We start from the raw sequence: 23160 nt of genomic DNA, 5'->3' as shown, positions 1-23160 counted from the left end.
TCGTTATTAAACACTGTTTTCATCTACTTAAGACTTTGTAAAGCTGGAGAAGAACAAGGGTGAGGTGCCAGTCCCTGGGAAAGCTGAGAAAGGTGGCTGGGGCAGTGAAGGAGCATGGAGGCGAAACAGTCCTGAGGCTACTGGAGGCAGGGAAGCAAGGGAAAGGGGAAAGACTGGTCCTTCAGGTTCAGGCTGGAAACGTCTTGTCAAACCAGACCTGGTCTTCCCACAGGGGGCAAAAAGATCGTGCCTTAATCATGCCAAATATTTTGTGCAGAGTTTTGAGAGTTTTTTTCCTCTCTGTAATTTTCTCATTTGATAAATCGAAGCATTCCCATGCTTTAGACCAGAGTTTTGAAATGGCAGGGTTTTGAAATATGGATTTGTGTCATGAATGCATAATTTTACATTTTCTGGAAAAAAAATTTTTATGATTAATAAGAGCACTTGTTAATAGATGTTTTTAAGTATGTATGCATGAGTGTGTATATATATATGTATATGATTATTTGATTAAATAAATATATGATTGTACATATCTTCTGTTTAGAAAAACAGAACTTTCCAGAAGTTGTGCATCAGAGTCTGGCATCCTTATTTCTGAAGACTAAAGCAGATTTCTACAGTTCTACATGCATTGTGGGGTTCTTAGAGAAGGTGAACTCTTCCCTTCTCCTCTGGCCTTCCCATAAAGTTACCCTGGGCACAGTGAGGCAGGATGGGCTGCATAAAGCTATTATATACAATCCAAATGAGAAGGAGTAATTAGAAAGATGAAAAGTACTGGATCAGCCTTGGTTCTGTTTTGTTTTATGACCTGGGCACACACCACAGGTCATTTGAGTCACAGCAGAAAAACTACAAAGGAGTAGAGACTCGATGTTCAAGAATGAGCAGCAGGAAGGGGCACATCTCTGGTCACCTAAGGAGAAGTTATTGACAAAAAAATTACATTTACCTTGCAAGCTAACGAACACGTGACTGTCAGAACCCGGTACCATATCAGATGGTCTGTTCAGGTCCAGTGTATGGGACTTTACTGTAAATAAATAGTAAATAGAGATCTACATCCAGACTCTTTAAACATGCGGTGTAATTTTAGAATGTGCTTTTCATTAAGCATCTCACAGTTGATGTCAATTATGACAGAAATGTTATCAGAAACTTTAAATGGAAATTTATTAAAAGAAATACGTTTATTTTTCTTAAATTGATTTCATTTCAATCATTAGCAATATTTTTTTTAATTGAAATGAGTCTTGGTTTTAATACTTTTTAAGACCCATTAGTAAATGAAATAGATGTCTACTTCATATTTAAAGAATGTTACATTGAAGCACAGAAGTAATACAAATCAATTCTAAACTTTTGGAATTAAACAATTTTTCTTTCCTGAGTCTTTTTCTATGTATTGGATGAACAGATTTGTGACAAGTTCTGGTCAACCAAAGCAATGTTTGTACATTAAGAACTGGGTCACTGCACCCACCAGACATTCATGCCAGGCTTTACACCCCCAGAAAGTTCTTTTATGTAACTTACAGTCACTGTTAATGCAAATGGTCTTTTCTTCTCTCTGTAAAATACCTTCAGCCTGTACAATTGAGGAAAGAAAAGTCAAAATTTCTGCAAGCACCCACACATGAAATTAAGCTGCATGAAAGCTGCCATCTCTGACCTTGCACTAGACCAGCAGATGGCAGAAATAAATTATTTGGGAGAGATTTCTCTCCAGGTAAAACTGAAGCTTCAAATCATAATTTCAGTCTCCCAGTTGAAATGCTAATGAACTCTACTGGCATTTTTTTGTTATTATTGACATATTTCCCTGGATATAATTTTTTAAACCAAAATAACCCAGAAAAATTAAACTTTAATCTATTCTCAGCTTTATGAGCCATTCAAGTCAAGTTCACAGGTAGACTCCCTTTTATAAACCTCTCATCTATGAAATCCACCAAGTTCTGAGATCATCTTGTTGCTTAAAACTTAAACTTTTTTCCTTTTGATTTCCACACATCTTCCTACAATTTGTATTTTAATAAAGCTATTTTTACAGACACTTTTAGTGTTTTGGCATAGCACTGAACTCTCAGACTGTGTCTGTCTCTAGAAAAATTATGGCCTGTAACGTCAGCAGGTTCCTGGCATCCCGTGCCTTATGTTTACCTACACGGCTATCCCCTGACATTAACGGTGCAAGGATTCGTATTTTGTGCTTTTTGTGTGGGTTGAAAATGGCCCTCAGTGCTCTACTTGAGTGCTGTAACGAGTCTGTGCCAGTCAGTGTTGACTCTTAAAAAGTCGTGTTTTCTAAAAGGCTTCTCCTTTTCATCAATTTGAAAGAGAACTAAGCTATTAAATAATGAATACAACATCTTTGCCTGTATGTGTTTTACCTCAGAAGCCCACCACGGGGTTAAATTTCTTCCCCATGCTATAGTTCAATCCTTGCTGAGAAACAGGTTTCCTGACATTGCTTCCAGCCGTATGTTTCTATGATTTCACTCCCTCCACAAGAGCTTCACACTCAGTGAGTATTATATCTGAGGACAGTCTGCCCTCAAATAGTTATACCTACCACAACATTGAGGTTCTTCCTAATGCTATCGGTGTGCCCAGAAATGGTGTCCAAAGCAGAAATAGTAATTGGAATTTCTCCCACAGTCAGAGGGACAACCACGAAGTAGGCTGGTGTTGCAGAGTTCCCCTTTGCCACCAGATTCATCTTCACAGCCTTCTCCATCGCCTCTGTGGTGCACAAGTCCTTCACTGCATCCATCGTCACTGTAACCTGTGGGGACAAGGCAATGCCTGCGGTCAGGCTTAGTGCATCACCACACAGGAAAAATACCCCAGCTCCACCACGTCTAGATAAGAATGGGAAATGAGAAACTGGTATAACAGGAGACTAGCTCTTGCTTAAAAAGAAAATAGCAATGCAGACATTTTGCAAGGCAGAAAGTGATATTCACTTTGCTCCCCTGAATTTACTATTCTCCATTTATAGAATGGGAAAACTTTTTTCACCAAGAAGTGATCAAACGCTGGCACAGCTTCTCCAAGGAGTTTGTGGAGTCTCCCTCCTTGGAGATATTCAATGTCTGACTGGATAAGATCCCAAACAACTGCTCTAACTGGACCTGCTCTGAGCAGCAGCTGAGACCAGAAACGTCTGGAGGTCCCTGCCAACCTAAATTGTTCTATGATCCTCTAGTCTGTTAACATTCATCTACATTGACTAGGGCTGTGAAGGTAAATCAGCTAGTATTTCTTCATTACACCGAATTTGCAATATAGTTTTGGCCTACCCCTGAACTACAGGGAAGTAAGAAGGATAGTACATTTTTATACATCCCAGCTCTATACCATTCAAGACAGTTCAGAGATGCTGGTCAAGCAGAGCTGCCTGAGAGGTGGGAAGAGATGAAAAAAAGAACATCAGCCTGAGGATGATGGAGGCTTTAAGCCCAGTGACAACTGTGGCCATATGCAGAGCTGGGTACGTGTCACATGCAGACAAAAAGTGGCTTTGCATTGTATGTACAATTAATTTTGTGGCTAATTTATTGGATTGTGGGCTCACAATTTACCCCTGTATCTTGTGTACTTGCTTTATCAGCAGCTGGATGTTGTCTAGACTGGCAGGCAGCAAAAAGTACCTGGTTGTTTCAATGAAGGGGGAGAAGGTGTACTCAAAGACAAGGAACTTGGCTGTGTAATATGGTAAATAAAATCTGTTTTATACAGTAAGTTTATACAGTAAGTATACAGTAAGTTTTATACAGTAAGTAAAAATCTGTTTTATACAATTAACAAGTAGAACTGGATCCTGTCCTTGGGGAGACTTTCAAAATGGGAGCACGATGTCTGGGCTGTAGGAGGGCATTGAAAGGTGATTGGGTTATTTACATTAAAATATTACATAGCTATACATCTAGCTAGCTAGATGTGTATAGCACAGCAGTTGTGGTAATACTACCTGGAGATCGTTGGGCAGATAGTTGTAAACCACTGCTTTTATTTCTACTTGTTCATGTCGTCTGACTGAGTACGGTAATCTCAGGGATACAAAAAAGTCTTTGAAAACTGCAAAGGTATGGGGGTCAGCTACGCAAAATCCTGGGATGGGAAAAAAACAGAGTTAAGAATTACACACTTAACATCATCTGATAAAAAGTTAAATGTCTAATCAAAGCTCATTGCCTGGGCTCCCTTGAGGTCAAAGGCAGGAGATGGAGACAGGCACCTTCAGGGAGCATTTCAACTCACTTGTACTAGAGACCTGTCTCAAGGGTAGATGAGTTGCCTTCTGGAGTCACTGCTACGGTATTTAATAGATTAAATTTGGGAGGAGTATCTGTAGTTTTTGTCAGTGAAGTGTGGCCCAGCTTTCCTGCAAGGCCACACAAAAGCAGCACCTGGGAACCTGGGGTCACTGGTATCCAGCCCTTGCTGATCCTCTGCTAGTCTCCTGGAGCTCTTCTCTTCTCTGGCTTTCCAGAGACCAAAGACTTTCACGCTTCTCTGAGATGGCCATAACTTGCTCCCAGAATTATTCAAATAAAAGTGGTGTTATTACTGCCACCTTTCTTGTGGTTTCCTGGCCATGTGGAACATAAAGTGAGATGGTTTCTAGATTTGAAAGAATGGGGGACAATTTTGATTGTGTAATCCACCCTCCTTCAGAGCCCATTATGTCATTTTTATAAATATGTATCTATCCCTTAAATTCTAGCTGGACTTTAATATGGCATAAAAGAAAGGTGTAAATGCCACGATCAAAACACTTTGTGTATTTTAGTACACTCTGTCTCACTCTGTCAACATAACATTGTATCTCTGTTTTAAAAAATATACATTCTCTATTTATCCATACAAAGAAACCCAATAAAATAAACAATACTTATACCTTTTTGGGGAGATATGCTTATTGCCTGAACTTCCCAGGTAGTTATAGAGTCAGGAGCAAAGTTTTGCACACTAAGAAACAGAAAATAAAATATATTAGGAAGGATGTATAAATCACAAACATTGTCATTTGCTGAAGTTTGAATATTGTAAGGGAAAAAATATTCCCTTGGTTGTGGAGACAAAGCACTTGCAAATATTCTGAAGTCCTTTGTATCAGAAAACACATAAAGATGATATTTATATACATTTTACTGTACTAATTTAGACATATTAATCCAGTCAGGTAATACAGTACCTATGGTTTCCAGGGTTTTTCACTTCTTCAAAATTCCACCACCAGCTCTCAGGAAAATAACTGCGCAAGTTGACAGAGATGTCATCAAACACTTCTTCATGATCATCATAGTCTGTAAAATAAGAGTGGGGTTTCTGTTCTGAAGTCTTTGGCTGCTGACCTTACACTGTCACGCAGGGAGCCAGTTTGTGAGAGAGTTCAATAACTATATGCTGCCAAACAAGAAAATATTCCTTTTTAATAGTGTGTAGCAAAGATGTTCCCACCCTCTCATATTTGTGACAGACAGAGGATGAAAGGCGAGCTCTGGGAAAAATGGTAGCAGAAATTATACTTTGAATATGGTAATTTTCAACATGTAATATTTTTTTGTGTGTGTGACACGAGCTCCCGTGTGATCAGAGATAGACTTTGGGGAGAAGAAAGGAAGAAAGAGACAAAATTGTCCCTGGCTGAAGTGACCTCTTCTCATCAGTTAGTGTTTTGGAGGTACTTGAGTGTTATAACAGTAGTACCACTAATAAAATAGTTATGAATCAGAGATCACTCAGAGCCCTGAACAGAGACAGCCACCCCCTTCTCTGCTCGGCTGTTTGCAGCCTCCCTGGGTGCGGGCAGGGCCAGCAGCCCCTCCATAAGGCTGCACTGGGTCCAAAGGGCGCTAAAGTGATTCCTTTTCTCACCCCAAGAAGTTACCCCATCCCAGTCCCGCTTTTGCAGCGTAGGGGTGTGAAGATGCAACAGCGTGTGGGTCCCACCCTATAGCGGGGCTTACTGAAATGGTGATGTGAAAACTCCCCCCCTGGCCCCACAGCATTAAATGCCCATTAACCCTCCCTTGCCACCATATGAAGGGTATTTTTCTTTAGACAGTTGCATGCCACCGTTCTTTACATCGTGCCAAGCCCACTCTGATCCTCCGCTTCGCCTTGTTCCTGAGGGCTGTGGCTTTCTCACAGCAGTCCCGGAAGGCTTTTCTGCATTCAGGAGAGCCAGGCACCTTTGTTAGCCTTTTCTCACAAGAAAACCTCATGGGATTTAATCTCATGCCATCTTCACAGCATTTTAGTAGCTCAGTGTTTTGATATTTGCTGGCTGCAATATAATCAAAGCCCAGAATTAGTGCTGTGGAATTAGCAATAAAAGCAAAGGTGTTCATCGTGCTCATTCCTGTCATTCTTTGCAGTTAATGTTAGTCAACATTGCAACAGTCTACCTGCAGCCGGGGACCTGTTCTCCATCCTAAAAACAGTTTATGAAGACAGGAGGAAATCATAGGCCCTGTGGCATCCTAGATATTCTATTCCAAGCTTTCTTTTCAAATTCAGACTGTGAATTAAAAATATCTCCTTGGCAGGCTGGAATTAGACATCTTAATAGAAATAGCCAGTGTTGTCGTTCTTGAATAAAGAGACCGATTTCAAAAGTAAGGAAGATCCCAGCTTCAAGCCTTCATGTCTTCTGGCAAGGAAATATCAATTTATGTAAACTTTTTTTTTTAAAAAATTTACACCAAATATTATACTATCATCTCTCTTAATTGGAGCACAAAGTACCAAAGCTGGCACAGCTTCAGAGTAGAATGTCAAGAAAAAGAATCTATATAACATTTTCTGGCCATACAAATAATTTTGAAAAACTTTAAAGCCATGACTGATTCCATGACGTGGTATCGGGATAGATGATCCATCAGATCACACGCTATCGTATACACACTTGAGCTGGGTTATGGCACTTAATGCAAGAACTGAGACTATGAATATGTTAGTATCCTTTATTATCCTATCAATTCTTAACCCCTAGGTCCAAGCCAGTTCCCTTTGCCTCCCCCTGCTAAGCCTTTCAGGCCACCCCGATGAGCCGACATACCAATTCCTGACATTTTCTGCTGAAAATCCAAAGATCTCTTCTGCCTTCTGGTAACCTGGGGGCATTTATAGCCTGGGAAAGCAGAACAGAAGAGCTTGGTCATCATACTATGACAGTAACGGTCTGATCATTCAGGCCATTCGTGGAAGACCCATCTTAGGACTCATTCACAGAAGATCCTCATTTTGCCGAGTTACCTTACAGCCCTAGCCAACTGCTGCCTGCCCCAGCTGAGCTGGGCACCAAAGGACCAGCAGCCAAGACCTGGGCTGTCTGTGCTGCCAGCACCCAGTGGAAAAACAGAAGGAGAAAAATCCACAGGCAAGGGAGACCTTACAATATCATGATAAAACGTTCCTGATTTTTAAGCAATCGGCCTCCCCAGATGTGTAGTGGTCTTGTACAAACATCTAAAGTAAAGGGCAGATTGCACTTACCTTCCCGAACGTCGGATTTAATTGTGTCTGATAAAAAGGCCAGACCAACATCAGTAAAAACTTGAACACTATTTGCACCACCCCCTGCAGAACATCCAAGATCATACGAATTCATAGCATTAAATACCTGCCAAATAAAATAGCATAGATGGACTATACATATCTGCAAAATCTTGATTGTTTATTTGTTTGTTTGGTTTTTTATATTAAAAAAATAATTGCTGCCTTTTACTTGCAGAAGTAACACAAACTGGTGGCACAAGCTGCACTTGGAAACTGAGATTAAAGCTGAGGGATGTTTTAGTTGGGAAATACTTTCAGTTTGGTTGTTTTGGTTTTTTTTTTAAATTACAAGCTTGTCTACTGTAGCATGGCAATCTCCATTTAAATATATAGTTCATCCTGAATATATCCTAAATCGTAAAAGCAAAAACATTTTCAAGTTTAGCAAAGTTATGATTGAACAATTAATAGCTGTTAATTACATTTTAATCGTCTCATTAGTCATGGAAAATTTTGCTTGATTAGTGGATATTTTCTTTTTACGGATATCTCACTTTTTTGGCTGTAAGCTTATTTTTCTTGTTGAGAATAAAAACTGCTTTATCAACCACAGCTAAGGCAACTGTTCCCGCATGGTCCGTTTCAATCAGTAAATTGATGTTGTCTGTCGGTTCGTATTTTTCTTGTTCTGTTCTCACTTTAATCTAAATAGAAAATATTGAAACAAAAAATGTCACAGTTGTTAATAAAAAGTAAAGACTCGCTGAATACTGTCAGCTATGTCCGTCAGCAGTTAGAGGCTGGGGAATGATCCTGTTTTGCTGTGTTTCTGCCTGGGATCCTCTGTTCTGGAAGATGTAGATGCAGATATCTCCCACAATGTGGGGGGCTAAAAGATGTGTCTGTGCAGGGTATTGGATGCTGCCTTTCAATGACACTTAAGCACCAATGGAAATTAAAAGCCTGTGTAAGGGGTTTGCTGAACTAGGGCCTTCAACATCATTTTGTTGTTTTCCAGTGGAAACAAAATCGCCAAGAAATACAGCAAAAGACTAAATAATGTACAAAATTAACTGACTTAAACCACTCTGCAATAGTACTACCTCCTTTCTATTTCACACTTGAATTTTTTGACTGGGTTCAGATCTGGTGCATATCTGATGTAGACACTTTTGTGGTTTAAGAGGCAGTAGCCATGATGATTATGAAATTAATACGGAATTATTAATAGAAATGCCAACTTGAACGTAACTGGGTATTGTCATCATATGAATGAAGAATTGGCTTGTGTATTAGAGATGGATAATTTCTCTTGAAAACTTTTTTCCCAATGGACTATCACATTCTTTTTCCAAAATAAATACTTTTTAGGAAAAAAAAAATATTTAGATGACTGATACTTTTCGTATTGTGTTTCAGTTGTGTTTCATGCTTTTGGGAAAAATTATCTTATTTTTTTGTTTTACATTATGGTACCAAAAAGGAGGAGAAGAAAGGTGAAAGAAAGGCTCAGAGGGACTCCTATTTTGTCCACACTTCATTTTCTAATGTGAACATTTTTTTTAAGTGCTTTTGAAGTGCTGCAGAATCTCAGGAAATTACTTTTATCAGGAATGAAAAAGCTTGAAAAATCATGTCAAATTCCTTTCCCCCCCCAAATAAATTGCTTTGCTTTCTCTCATGTGACACACCTCACTACAAAAAGAAAAAGTTATGAAGACATTCTGCCCCTCAATGATTCTATTGGTGTTTCCCTGCGGATTTCTAATATATAGACACTTGCAGAGGGTGATTTATCTGTATGAAGCTATATTTTTCATCTCCTTGAGGTGCAACCTGTCCTATGGAGGAAGGCTATCTCTGCCATCACTCCTGGGAGCCTTTACCAGCTATATCTTTTAGCAAGAATCCTGACAACTTCCTTTTTCAGTAAAAATGAAATGTCTTTCAGTTTCTAACCCCAGGCCTGCACTTGCTCTGCTGATGCCCCATGTTGTTGCTTTTATTTTGGAATACAATAACAGAAGCTACTTGCTTTGAAAGTACCTTTCCTTCACAGACATCCGTAACGTCCACCCATACCGAATCAGCAACAATCTCTTGACGGCCCTCGTTTGCAATGAAGTAGTAAGCTAAAAAGCGAAAGGCAGGCACCATCTTCTCCGTGATTTTAAGGCTTATTATTTTGTTTGAGGAGGGGACCCTTCCCAAAAGCACAGCTTGTCCCTTGGCTACCACCTGCAAGGCAGAAACAAACAGAAATAAAATCTTGTGAATACGCCCTAGACAGGGCATTAAGTTGCATAATTTTATATAGATATATAGAATTTTCTGAGGTCATTTCCATTTAAAATTTATTCTTTTCTAATGGCATTTAATAGTTTTAATTCCCGACCTGCATGCCAGTAACCTGGAGGAGACCGGCACGCAGTGCCTCTAGCACAGGAGTGTGGTGGTAAGCCTGTGTTGCACCAGTCCTGTGGCCCAGGTTTGAACACATATCTACCACTCTCCACCCAGTCTTACAGCTTGAAAAGGTGGTCCCAGGTGTCAGTCTTATTTTTGTCTTCTACAGTAGCAGGTCATCAGCTTTATAGAACCTGTAATCGCTACTGAATCTTTCAGACGATATGGAAGGGTTGGAGCAGGACGTTTCACCCAGAAAGTATCATTCAGGACAAAGTATCAGACTGGACCTTTAATGATTTTAGCCCATCTTTCACTATGTAATTCCTTTCTTCCCATGTTATGTTAATTATATTCATGGGTCGTCAGAGGAGTGGAAAACAGACACAGCGGCAGGACTGAGAGTGTTCTTCCCTGAAAAAAAATACATGCAGCTTTCCTAAACGCACAGTGAATGGGCTTCAGGAAGAAACAAAGACGTGCTGCAGCCTGGACTGAAAACCTCACTGCCTTCATTTAGGTGACCAGAGTCTGGGAGAGAGCCCCACTGCTGAGCTCCAGCAGCGTGTCCCACCACCCCTCCCACACACCCTGTCTGCCCAGCACTGCGTCTTCCCAGAGCCTGGCAGCGGCAATTCCAATCCTGTGCTAAGTCATCCAATGAAAACAAACCCCCAAGCCTAAATTTGACTCCTAGTGATACAATTATTGCAATATATCAGAGTCCTATTAAAAATAAATGGGAACTGGTGCCTGTGGTACTTATCATCCTGGGAAATTTAAGCTGCCAAGGGAAATTAGGATGAAGAAAGGGAGAAGGGGATTAAACACATTTGACATTCAACAGATTCACTCCTGGGATGTATCCGTGAACACACTTGTCTCCTTCAACAAAATAAATACTTTGCATTCCTGGTCCCAGGCTGAGCAGGATTGTTTCCTCACTTTTCCATCTATAGAACTGTTTTTCAGACCCAATTTCAGTATGCTATTTAGGGCCACAACAGACAATGCCTTCAATGATCCTTCATGATATTATTTGTTGGAGATAACACTGACCTATCTGTTAACTGACATCATGTGCATATAATATGGAGCCATGTTAGTATAAGAATTATGTTTTATTCATGAAATAAACAATAGTTAACTATAAAAGGCATTTTCTGGGATATTCAAGGCCCCTAAAATATGACTAGGTTTTCTAGTTGCAGGGACAAAATCTTATGTATATGTATGATCTACCCACAGCAAAGTGGGCAGTTCTGTAATAGCTGAAATAAAGGATGAAATAATATTGGCTTGTTACGAGGAAAGAACACGGATTGGAAGGAGTGGGAAAAAACGAGGTCTGGATTAAGAGAAATAAAATTGTCATAGATAGAAATTATCTGTCTAGGATTTCAGCCTTCAAGGCTGTCAGTTTAGTATCTTTCAAAAATATCCACATAATTATGCAGAGAAACATATGGACCTATTTGCTCTAGACTGTATTAGAAACTACAGATTAAAATTTGTACTTATGTGTCCTTCTTCAAAACAAAAATTTACGAAGATTTGTATATTCCATATCCAAAAATATATGCAAATATATCAAAATAACAGAATCACAGAACAGTTTCTGGAAGGGACCTATGGACATCTCTACTTCAACTGCCTGCTCTAAGATGAGCCATCACCAGTGTAATCATAGAATCATAGATTCTTAATCTTAATTGTAAAATTAGATCAGACGTGGTTTTCTCTAGTTGAGTGTTGAATGCTTCTGAGGATGGCAATTCCTTAAACTCCCCGGGGAACCTTTTCCAGTATTCCGTTCATCACTAGTGAAAAGATTTTTCCGAAATGAACCTGCCAGGGCATAACTTGTAGCCTTTGTCCCTTGTTATACTGTGTGGCACCAACTAGGAAAGTTTGCCTCCATTATGTCTGTAATTCCTCTTCAAGTAATTTTAGGTTGCTATTAACTCAGTCTTAGCCTCTTCACCAAACTGTACACGCCCAGTTCCCTCAGCTTCTCTTGGTAGGTCAGATGTGCTAGGACACAGATCATCTCGGTTGCCCTTTGTTAGACCTCCTCCGGTTTCCCATGTATTAGTAAATAGGTAGATGTTCTGGGTTATATAATGCCTAAAAGAAATTACTGATATGCTACTATTTGCTTTACCATATAATAGAAATAGTCAATCTTTCCACTGCCGGACTGATGAATATCATTCAAGGTGATGTGTAAGGTATCTCCAGGTGCCACAACAGTATGCGGGATGCTGATGCTGAGGTAGTTCGGGGAAGCAGACTGGTATCTTTCAGCTCTGATACTGGTTTCAGGAGATTCTAATTTTTCTTTTCCCTCTTCAGCCTTTACCTGTCGGGGAAGAAGAGGACAGGGTGAGTAAAGTGTCCCTTGGGAGTCAGTATAGTCATCCTTAATTCATATCTTCCTAGGTTATTAAAAAAATGCTGGGAAATGAGATGAGTCACTGCTGAGACCTCATTAGCATAACCTGGCATCAAACCCCATGAATTTAATTACTTCATTCTCTCACCCTATTTTTTCTTTTGCTGTATTTGCTCTTGGTTTTTTTTCAGCCTTGGCTTTTTTTCTATCAGGGTTCACTTTGACAGCTTTTTCCTGTTTTATATTGTGAACAAAACTGAACCCTCTAAGTGTCCAGATGTAGCCTGTTCTTTGCATTTCTTAGGACCTTTTCCTTCACTTTCTTCTCATAATTTTCTGTCACTTCTCATGTTGATATTCCTTACAGTCCCATCCTCCATGCCAAGAAAATGCACATCCGAACCACAGAACAAGCACCGCTACCACCAACGCATGGACCCCCAAAGCTCTGATGTCCTTCACTTCAGTGAGACATCCCCCAGGCCCTTGGTCTCTCTAACATACCTTACACAGCCTGGGCAAAGCTGTGCAGGTGGTGTAAGAAATCCTGTTCCACCCTCTGTGCTAGTTTAATGAAAACTGATCGTCCTCACAGTTGTTTGTAGTCATCTTATGAGTTTCAGCAATATGTTTTTAAACATGGATGTTTGGTTTCTCTTTACCATTATTTGAAGCATCTGAGCATCTCCAGGGATGTCGAATGTAAACGGGATTAGACCGTCTTTATTAGAAAGTGCGGTCTTCTTCATCGGGGGTTTTCCGGGCAAGGTAACAGTAGCAGTGGCAGGTAGAGAGGCAGCAGGAGAGCCATCAATCAAAGTGACAGATGCCTAATGGAAAAACATGTTTTTCTGTTACTTCAAGGAAATGCCTGGGTTTAAAAGATGCCCATGAAAAAGAAGCAATTATTTTTATAAACTGAGAAGAAATACAAAACTGTGCACATTAGTGTGTGAAAATATGAGCTTTGAGAGAAGGGCATAGCAATTGACTGGGTCTGGACTCCAGCTAAGGCAAAAGTCTGTGAACACAGATTAACAGCTGCCCCAGATTTTCACTTAGAATCTACTAGATCTCATCTAATCCCAGAGATATTTGTCTTTAACTATTATAAGGTAAATACCTAACTTCAACTCTGTGTAGAAAACTCCATAAAAAACCTCAAAGGTGTGAAGTTTAAGAACTCAAAAACTTAAATGCATTTTTTTTAAAACAGACAATACCGTGTTTTAGTTTTCAGAATTTTAATTTGATACAGGCTTAATTTGATACAACACTATTATTTTAATATTTTGATAAGGAAGTGAGGAAAAGACTGCTACGTGTTTTATAAACCCTTGTAGTGCAACAGGGCACAGGTGACTTCCAGAACAGAAACGCAGCTTTTTCTGGCTTCAGTTTCCCTCCTCAGGCCCTGTGTGTACAGGAACAGGATAAACCAGACACACAAACAGTATCTCTGTATTGGACTTATTCCTGAAGGACTCCGTCCTACAGTGCTCCCACTGAATCAGATAAGGATTTTATAAATAGGGCAGATATAAATCCCTTGCTATGGAGACAAACAGACACAGTCAGCTAAATGCTACATACCACAACAGAGAAGGGGGCTCCAGGCACAAAAAACTTTTTGGTGTTAGACAGATCAACAACATAAGGAGATTTCACAAACTTCACATTGCTGAGTTCCTCTTCCCTCATCTCACCACCTGTTAATACCAAACAGTATGTGTTGCTATGGGAGCAATAGCGATGTACTTGCACGATGCCACATCATTTCTGTTTTCAAGATTAATTGCATTTTTAGCAGTGTATATAAAGAAAACTGAAATACGATCCCTCCCCAAAGAGCTTCAGTCCTGAGAAGAGGAAGAGATGGGTACAGGCGGTTGGGGACACATGCTGAGAGACAGGGCAGCACCAGCAACGTGCGACGTGTGTGGTGCTCCAGCGAGCCGGCACTGGCAGGTGTGCACCCTCAAGAGCTCAGAAATGGAGCCCTGCGAAGTGGTTTGTTACGCATAAGACAAAAACTCCCCTCTAACACATCGATCAGAACAAGGTGTCTGCAACCACAGAGTACACTGGTGCCACAGGAGCCACCGCAGCCATGCATCTCCCTTTCGAGCTGTCGGGGCTTCGTTCCTGGGGGAAGGCTACATCGAAGTCCAACATAAAAGTCTCTCATAATCAGGAGGGGGATTTATACCTTAGATCTCTAATTTTCTGAAAGAAAGTGTGTTTTTTTTCATTTTTGAGAGTTAATATCACCTAATAGTCTTTTCTGCAACTTCGCATCCACAAGACAAGCTTGAGCATCTGCTTCCCATCTAAGTTTCTTCTAGTTCAACCACTCATTCATCTAGTTAACTTCTAGTCACGCCACTACCCATAACTACTCCTAAAAAACTCAGCTACACAGCTTGCTTTAAAATAAGTGCATTAGAGATGTACTTTCAACGTCCTTATTTCCCACTTTATTGACACTTCAAGGTTGAGAGGTGTCAATAAAGCCCACTAGCCTTGCCCTGTCATGCATATAATTAATACCAAACCCAGCAAGTACACAAGTGTGGAGGCAGCCTGCTTCTCTGGTAGAGAGCACACCACACCATGAGATCTTACACCCAGCATGCTGGTGTGGTAAAGGAAGGTCTTTCAGCCCCTTTTGCTCTTAAAATAAATACTGCGACACTAGTGCATGTAAGTACCTATAGTACATTGTATTGAAGAACTGCACAGCTGCAATGCATTTGAATTAATTTTGGGATTCTAAGGAATCCTAATTAATATTCAGGATTTTTAGTATTCTAGTAATTCTAAGCAAAGTAACTAGACCCCTTCTATAGCCAATGGGAACAGACATCTCTGGCGTGCAGTTTAACCCATCCATTCTCTAGACTGACTGTACAAAGTGCTTGAGCTCTGACTAGTTACCTTACTTTTAGATACCTAAAATAGAAGGCATCAATCTCTCTACAAACAACAAGAAAAATCTTGCCCATGTTGGAAAGGTCATCTTCATTGCAGGTTCAATTTCAGAGGTCAGCACTGAAGTTGCGTCTCTCACCTCAGCCTCGTGTGGCTAACAATAGCGCTTGTTACAACCCAAATAACCCATCAACCACTGCATCCAATTCAATGCAGTGCTCACTTTTGGGTACTCTAAGGTATCTGGAACCTACTCGATGTGCTTAGCACTGCTGCAAGCAAATATCAACACAAATCCCTTGTAATGAACTGTGGAAATAATTATCTGTCCTCTAGGAAAACAAAGGCAAACAGCCACTGAAAAACTTCTGGAAAGGCATGCTCCAGGCTCATGTCCCACATGAACAGCAAGAACAAGCTATTTGGACTATATTGTACTTGTGCATATGCCAAGTATCACAGTCTGATAAAGCTGTGGGAGGGCATAAAAGGACAAGCAGGACTCACAAGGGCTAGATCCTCCTCTGCATTGCACTGCAGCTGTGGTACATATGCCTTACCTTTAGACTGACGGCTTAGCCAGCTGAGGTACAGAGCAAGCTAGGATACCAAGACCAAGTAATAACTTTGTATGTATGGAAGGAGTAGATACGACTGAGGCAAGTCCTCAAGGGGAGCAATTTATTTGCGTTCATACAGGTGTCTGGTGCAGCTTCAGACAGACTAGGGTATCTTAGATACCCTCACAGGACTGTTTAATATGAGATGGACCCTATAGGTGAGTACTTACAGGAGACCTGAGGACTTCTGGAGCAGCAATGGAAGACCACACGGGACTACATAGGGCATTTAAAGCAGTACTGGACATTTGTGTTCAGACAAGTGAATCCCACCTGAGATGAAGTTTGTGCACAGAAGGGGGTCAGATGAAAGAGACTGTCGTGGACTACAGCAAGAGCAAGCTTTGCAGTGGAGATTGGTCCAGTGGGACAAGATTTCCCACACAAAGAATTACACTAGAGAAAGATCAATGTAAATATTGCAGACTTTATCAGCTAAGGCATAGTGTACTCACTTGCAGTTTCTACAGTGGTAACAGCAACATATAAATGAAACCCTTCCAGAGTGGAAATACTCTTTCTTAATTTCTCTTCCAAAAGTGGTGTATTTAAGGTAACTTTTACTTTTCCATTTTGAATCTAAAACATAAGTGAAAAAAAAAAAAGAAAACCCTTTACTGGTTTGTTGCATTAGAATTAAAAAATTGTTGCTTATAGCATGACTACAGTATTACAGGGATCTATATTTCAATAATTTCTGACTATATTCAGAAATATTGAACTCCAGTACTTACTGGTAGCTGTTGTTCCAGGCCTGGAATAAAGACTTTTTTGTCATTTTCATCGATTATGCCAAATCGTACATACACTACACCTTGAATTCCTTTCCCATAAGAGTGTCTTTGGAAGGAAGAAAAGTGAGGAGATGAATCATTACATTAATAAAAAGCAAGCATAAATAAGGCTAATAATTTTATGCTGAAATAAAATTGATCTATCTGTAGGTGTCCCATCTGTAACTAATAGCTCAAAACCAAAAAGCAGTCCCACTCACTGGTAACTCAAACTTGAAGACTTTTACTGGTCTGTGTACAAACTATTGCTTTCAAATGCGGGGAAATATATGGAGTAAATTACATTGGCAGAATCACATGTGGAGACGTGATCTGACAAAATTTACACCAGAGTAATTTAACCATATTTTTTTAACAAATTAATGAGAACTTTAGGGAGCTCTCACACAACTCACCCCCTTCACAGGGAGCAAGGGAGGTATCCAGCCCACTTAGCTTGGATGAACAGCTAATTCCTTTTTATGAGACACCTCACGAGCAGAGCATTCAAAATAGGGAGCCAAATAATCATCTCAGGGACCGATATTTGGTACCTCTGAAGACCTCCAGAAACAGATCCTACCTGCTGACATTTTAATGCCTACATTAGGTAGAGTAGACACCCTCCGCCCCACATCTCTGCTATAGATTTAGGTAGTATAGCATAGGGACCTTTCGTAAATGAAATATTTGCTAGATATCTATCTGGCCAGAACACCCCTGAACTCTCCATATAGGTCATGGAGACTGAGGATAGGACATGTTGTTGCACCTGGCAGACTCCTTACTCAAGGAAAGCCTGTCAGATGGCATCCTCCTGCGGCACAGCATGCAATGTGCTACATGGTACCTGTCATGGCCATGGCGGTGTCTTCTGCTTGTGGAAATCCTGCTACATCTCAATTCTTTAATGGCTTATTTTGTTTAACCAAAGATTCTTTCAAATTGACCTGAGCAGCAGCACTGATCTATAGCAGTGAAACTAAAATTTCTCAGAGGACTGAGAGGCCGTTCTTACGAAAACTGCTTAAAATGCCAAACCTAATAACTGCAGGAAACAACAGTCAATATACGAAATAATTGTTAATTGCATGCATGGCCAGTTCAGACAAATAAGATCAATTATCGGGAGTTCCATATGTTGATTCTGAGGAAAGTCAGGCAGGCCTTTGTAGCACCACTAGGACCTTTTCCAATAGACAAAAGAACAGTATTGAGTTTTTCAACCCCTTTTTCCTCTTAAATAATCACGATATTAATGGTAGTGGAGTTGCACAGTCCATAAACTCAAAATTGAGTGCTGCAATAACATAAAGAGAAAATTCCAGAAAGCATTAAAATATTGAAGACGGTTATCTGATATCACTTTGTATCAAAATATCAAATAATCATGATAAAAGCTAATAATTATTCAACAGAACCAAATAAAGAATTGAAGGTGACAAAGACGAGATTAGAAAACTTGAGTTTGTTCAGCCAAGCAAAAGAAGGTCGATGCAGCGATCCGTCTGCTCTCTCAAGGTGCAGTGGGGAAAGGATGGATCAGCACGGTGAAGGTGAGGAGCTCAAGGACAGCGGGCAGAAGACCAAGAGGGTACAAGCTGGCCAGGGATGAATTTAGACTAGAAATAGAGCTTACCAGAACTGTGGGGGGAGAATCAATATTCCACTTGGACACAGGGCTGGGGTCCAGGCAGCACATCTAGCGACTGCACCCTGCTTGTGTCAGTGTGATGAAATGAAATTAAATGAGTGCGGTGCTGCCTCGGAGACTGAGGCTGGCTGGCACAGCACAGCTCACGGCTGCTCTACTAAATCCCCCATCTTCTACAGCAGGGTGGCCACGTGCAGACCTGAGGTGGACCTTGGTCCATGCTTCCTCCTGAAGTTTCCAGGAATTATCTGGGGAGGGGGTCTATGGCTGAGGCCGAGCCTGTGCCATGCACCATCCGAACCATCGTCTGCTGAGCTCTGGGGCTCAGGAATCTTTCCTGCAACTGGTTGATTTTCTACCTAGGTGAGTCAAATCTCTTTTCTGGTATCACATTGAAATGCAACCAAAGCTCCTACTGTATGAGAATAGTTCTTCTTATAAGGAAAGCGTCTAAGAAATTATATATCTCAAAGGATATTAAATAATGTTTGAATATAATAATAATAGTTTGTTTGCTGCTCTCAATTTGGAGGGTTTTCCAGAGTCAAAGACAAGATGAAACACAAATGTTCACAGTAGTGATGACACTTTAGTTACATGCACTCACATACTTCAATACTAATATTTAATGCCTGTTTAACTAAAGGCTACTGTAAGCCAAGTTACTCACATGGTTACTGTCAGTGCTCAACAAAGTCATGAACTTTAGTTGTATAGACCAAACTTTTTTATTCTTGTCTGTATATCACATTAGCAATTTTTATACCTGGATCTTTCCTCCCTTTTGTATGGACTGTCTCCTCCCTGCCATCCCCTTCACTATCAAGATAGACTATCTCAAATGAACTACTGTCCAACAGTGACTTATCAATAAGATACTCTTATACTATTCAATTATGTGTATGTTTGCAAAAGGCAACACTCACATGGGCTTTGCCTAGGAAGCTTAATGAAATACCCTGTTAAAATTGTACGTTATTCTGTAGAATCAGTAAGTTATTAGAATCTAACCTCACCTGATAACTCCCAACATTGTCGCCTGTATATTTTTATATTATTCAAAAATAATTGTGAATAATTAACAATCAAAATACTAAAAGCGAATGGATAAAACAAGCCTTCTTAGGCTTCAAAACTACTGTTTGTTTAATAAATATACCCAGTTCACTTTCCACTATCTTGGCTATCATTGCTGTTCAGAAAATTTGCCCACTGTTTAACACTAACTACATTTAACAATACGAGCTACAATAACTTTGAATGATCCTATTTGTGGTTCTGTGTTAAAGAATCTTAAGAAACATGGTGAATCAACCTCAAAAAGCCACGAGGTGCTGACTTATTTTTTAAGGAGCTGCTCTTGGTGAAGGTCTGACATTACTTGACGATACTGTGTGTTCAGCTCTCTGCTGACACATCAGAATTAGTGAAATAATTCTGAGGTTTTGTCTAGACAGGGAGAAATAAACAGAATAACTATTCCAGCATTATTTAGATAATGCAGAGTATCTTATTTCAGAAAATATATTTCTTCCATATCAACCAACTATCTATCTGGTGCGTTTGGCAATATTTTAGACATATTATAGATGCCTACTCAATTTGATAGTAGTTGCTAATATTATTTTCTGATCTTTAAAGATATATAAAATTAGGAATACACCAAACCAAAGAAAATAAAACTTGAGCAAAAAGGTGGTCAGTGTCCTCACTCCTTTGAAACTGAAAAGATTTCTTCCAACTATGAGAGAAGGCCAGCTGCCTCCATCTGCCTGCTCTCATTTCATTAAATTGATTGCTCTCCAAAAAAAGAAAAAAAATAAAGGTATCAAGTTGTAATTTAGTCACCATAGAGACACTGATTCAGACATCTGACTTTTCACACAGAGGTTCTTTGGCTTCAGAAAACATTAACTTCTGTTCAAGTGCAGTATCAAGTTTGGTTTTGCCTATTTCTAGCATTTTGGCTTTCATGAAGGAACTTCACATACTCTTTCATCAAAATTGTGCCATTTTTGTGCCAGGATTTTAAATTTTTTTGCACTGAGTCATCTTTAAAATAACTTTAAAATCTAACTTTAAATCAAATTTATAACATCTGAATCAATGTCACATCGAACCACTTCACTTAAATGACTGGCACGTAGATCCTGGAGTTAAAAATCTCATAAAAATATGTCCTATGGAAGTCATCAGTTTTAGTTGCATGAGGGATGATTTTAGTGAAAAGGGAATACATCATCAGTTCTCCAGACAACTATCTGATTTCTTTCTCCACCTTCCCAAAGTACAAGGTGGCCAAGATATTCCAATCATTTTGGATTCCAGCTAAGCGGTAAATAAAAGACGAACATTCTCCTAGCAGGCAGTGGTTTAGTATTTCCACTCCTAAGAACCCTGAAAATTCAACAGCCAAGAGGGCTTGGTATGTACTTATAATCCATTTTTAGACCATACAGCAAATTTAGATTTAGACCTGTCAGTGTGGGATCAAAAATAGCAGAGCCACACAGCATGAAACATTCAATCCAGGCTCAGTCTGATTCTTCAAAAGTATTCAAAATATTTTGATGGGTTAAATTTTCACTGCCTGACTTTCTAAGAGATAAGGTACTGTATGTCTGATGCCATCCTGATTTGATATGGGATCAGGTGTAAGTCATTCTCCACAGAGCACTGCCTTGTGGTTTGGCCAGTTTGAGAGCTTTGTAGCCATGTCTGATTCAGACTAGTGTTGTCCTACTGGGCGTCAATGCACATGTCCATAGACATGGAAACTCCTCTGATCAACTGTATTAATTCACCTGGAAGCATTTCTACATAAAAACATTACTCTCAAATAAGCACTAGCTTATTACTTCCAAACTTCACCAAGTTTTGAGAAAATTTCATACCCAAACTTGAATCCGTCTCTACTTGGATTACATTGAATAGCAACATCTGAGGCTTTAGAATGTTTCTAAATGTTTAAACCAAAAAAGTATAAGGAAAACCAGGTTGTTGGTTTTCATGGAACCTTACCTAGCAACACAGAGGGGAGATCTAATCCATCACCTTTTTACTATTAAACTAAAATATTCAGAAAATAGTGTACCATTTTGATTACCACCACTTGGACCCAGGCACCGCTTTACACTGATGTCTCAAGTTAGTAGTGGAAACAGAGAGTATATAAGGTTAAAGTCAGATTCCAGTAAAGCCAGAAAATGACCAACTGTTAATGACAAGGAGAAGAAGAAGAAGCTGCAAAGTTCATTATCTACTTATCTGCCTCCTAAACCAGCCTCCATCTGAGCACACCTACTTTGCCTCAATATCAAACACAAATTTTTCATTCCAGATGTGGTAGTATGGCTGAACTGGGATGAGTTTGACTTCAAAAGATGGAAGTTCTGCATGAAAAAAAAAAGACTACAAGTCATGACATGTCAGTTTCAAACATACCTTAAACTTCTGGCACATGGCAACACCCACTGAGAGGGTGCAGTTGCATTAGCGTTTTAGGTTGAATCACCAGTGCACTTCTGAAGCATATTTCCTGATCATCTTCCCTTAGTCTGATTTGCTTCAGTAGTGGAGCAGTCTTTGAGCACACAAAATGGATTTCCAATGAAAATAAGTCAGAAGATGAGCTCCCAACGCTAAGGGGCATTAAGTACCCTGGGCTAGAAGCAGTCTGAAATAAACCCACCCTGAAACGGGTTGAGTGTGGACACGAGGTCCTCAGCATCATGTGTCACTCTGCAATTTCCTCCTATAAAGCCAAACTATTTGCTACCATAGATACAGCCACAGTAACTTGGTCCTGGCTGTAGGTGTTTGCAGAGGATGCAGTAGTCTCCACTATTCTGTTACATCCACTAGATAACGCAAAACCAGTTTGGTTAAACAGATTTTTCATTTTCTTTTGCCTTTAAGACAAAAACCAAACCCACACTACATTTTACAAGAAAGCATAAATATTCAGCGTAAATAAATCAAGCCATTTCTTACACCAAATTGTTAAATTTCTACATTTTTACTTTTTCCACAGTGTCCTTACTTTTCTTTTAAAAAGATTCTCTGAGTACAGGAACAACTCTAATCAACTTCCAAAGTGAATTCTACTGAGAGAAAATAGGTAGCTTTTTTTCTTTCATTCCAGACTTTACTGAAAACTTCAGCCAGAATTGCAATGATTTTAAAATGGATCTCATGCCCATTTTTTTTTTCAGTAGGAGAGCACTTCCAAAAAAGGATGTTTTGTGAAAGGTGTTGAAGTTACTAAGTCTGTATAAAAATAAAGTTTTTTTTCAAATATAAGTGGAAGGCACACAAAACCAGAGTTCTCCTTCTGTGCATCAGAGGTAGCAATGAGGCACTGAAACACTGTGAATCTTGTTCTTAGTAGCTAACTACAGACAGGTTAATTACTGCAGTATATCTTTTAACACATAGTGATGACTTCATATATTTATAATGCAAATTAAACATTCTCTTACCATAATTTTTAACTTCAAATTCAGCAGAAACATTAGACATCTCATATTGATGAAACCAGGCTTTGATTGTCCACGTTCCAGGCCTAAAGTTCAGATTCAGCAGAAAATTGTTAATTAGGATTACTCAGATGTTTTACAATGCTAATATATTTAAATTATCACTAAATGCCACTATTTTCCTTGCTTTGATCTCATCCCAAACTAATTTATTAATGGCTTTCTCTTTGCTGGGAGGAACCAACAATGTATTTCCAGATGTCATAGGAAACACTCAAAAAGACTTTATGAGTCTAATATCATATAGATACCACAAGATACCATATTGGCAAACCACACGTAACATGCACTGCCTTTGAAAAGCCCACAGAAATAGAGAACTCAT

The 23160-nt window shown here is 39.6% G+C and overlaps 1 protein-coding gene across 3 annotated transcripts in view; it reads right to left on the bottom strand.

Moving 5' to 3' along the window:
- The window catches only part of LOC134514887 (complement C4-like), a 63488-nt gene that overhangs the window by 21326 nt on the left and 19002 nt on the right, over positions 1 to 23160 (bottom strand). For all 3 annotated transcript variants that reach the window (XM_063333248.1, XM_063333256.1, XM_063333265.1), the window contains 18 exons: positions 22779 to 22861; positions 21602 to 21689; positions 16605 to 16710; positions 16326 to 16449; positions 13913 to 14028; positions 12982 to 13149; positions 12089 to 12286; positions 9565 to 9756; positions 8073 to 8222; positions 7516 to 7642; positions 7079 to 7150; positions 6104 to 6304; positions 5210 to 5321; positions 4913 to 4983; positions 3983 to 4122; positions 2582 to 2794; positions 1543 to 1594; positions 959 to 1039 (listed from right to left, as the gene is read on the bottom strand). In XM_063333248.1, the coding sequence (XP_063189318.1) occupies positions 959 to 1039; positions 1543 to 1594; positions 2582 to 2794; positions 3983 to 4122; positions 4913 to 4983; positions 5210 to 5321; positions 6104 to 6304; positions 7079 to 7150; positions 7516 to 7642; positions 8073 to 8222; positions 9565 to 9756; positions 12089 to 12286; positions 12982 to 13149; positions 13913 to 14028; positions 16326 to 16449; positions 16605 to 16710; positions 21602 to 21689; positions 22779 to 22861 (2294 nt within the window). The remainder of the gene's footprint in view (positions 1 to 958; positions 1040 to 1542; positions 1595 to 2581; positions 2795 to 3982; positions 4123 to 4912; positions 4984 to 5209; positions 5322 to 6103; positions 6305 to 7078; positions 7151 to 7515; positions 7643 to 8072; positions 8223 to 9564; positions 9757 to 12088; positions 12287 to 12981; positions 13150 to 13912; positions 14029 to 16325; positions 16450 to 16604; positions 16711 to 21601; positions 21690 to 22778; positions 22862 to 23160) is intronic.

This window comes from Chroicocephalus ridibundus, chromosome 1 (genome assembly GCF_963924245.1).
Source record: "Chroicocephalus ridibundus chromosome 1, bChrRid1.1, whole genome shotgun sequence".
NCBI lineage: Eukaryota > Metazoa > Chordata > Aves > Charadriiformes > Laridae > Chroicocephalus > Chroicocephalus ridibundus.
Note: the sequence above shows the minus strand (reverse complement) of the source record. Positions and strands in the feature narration are given on the sequence as shown.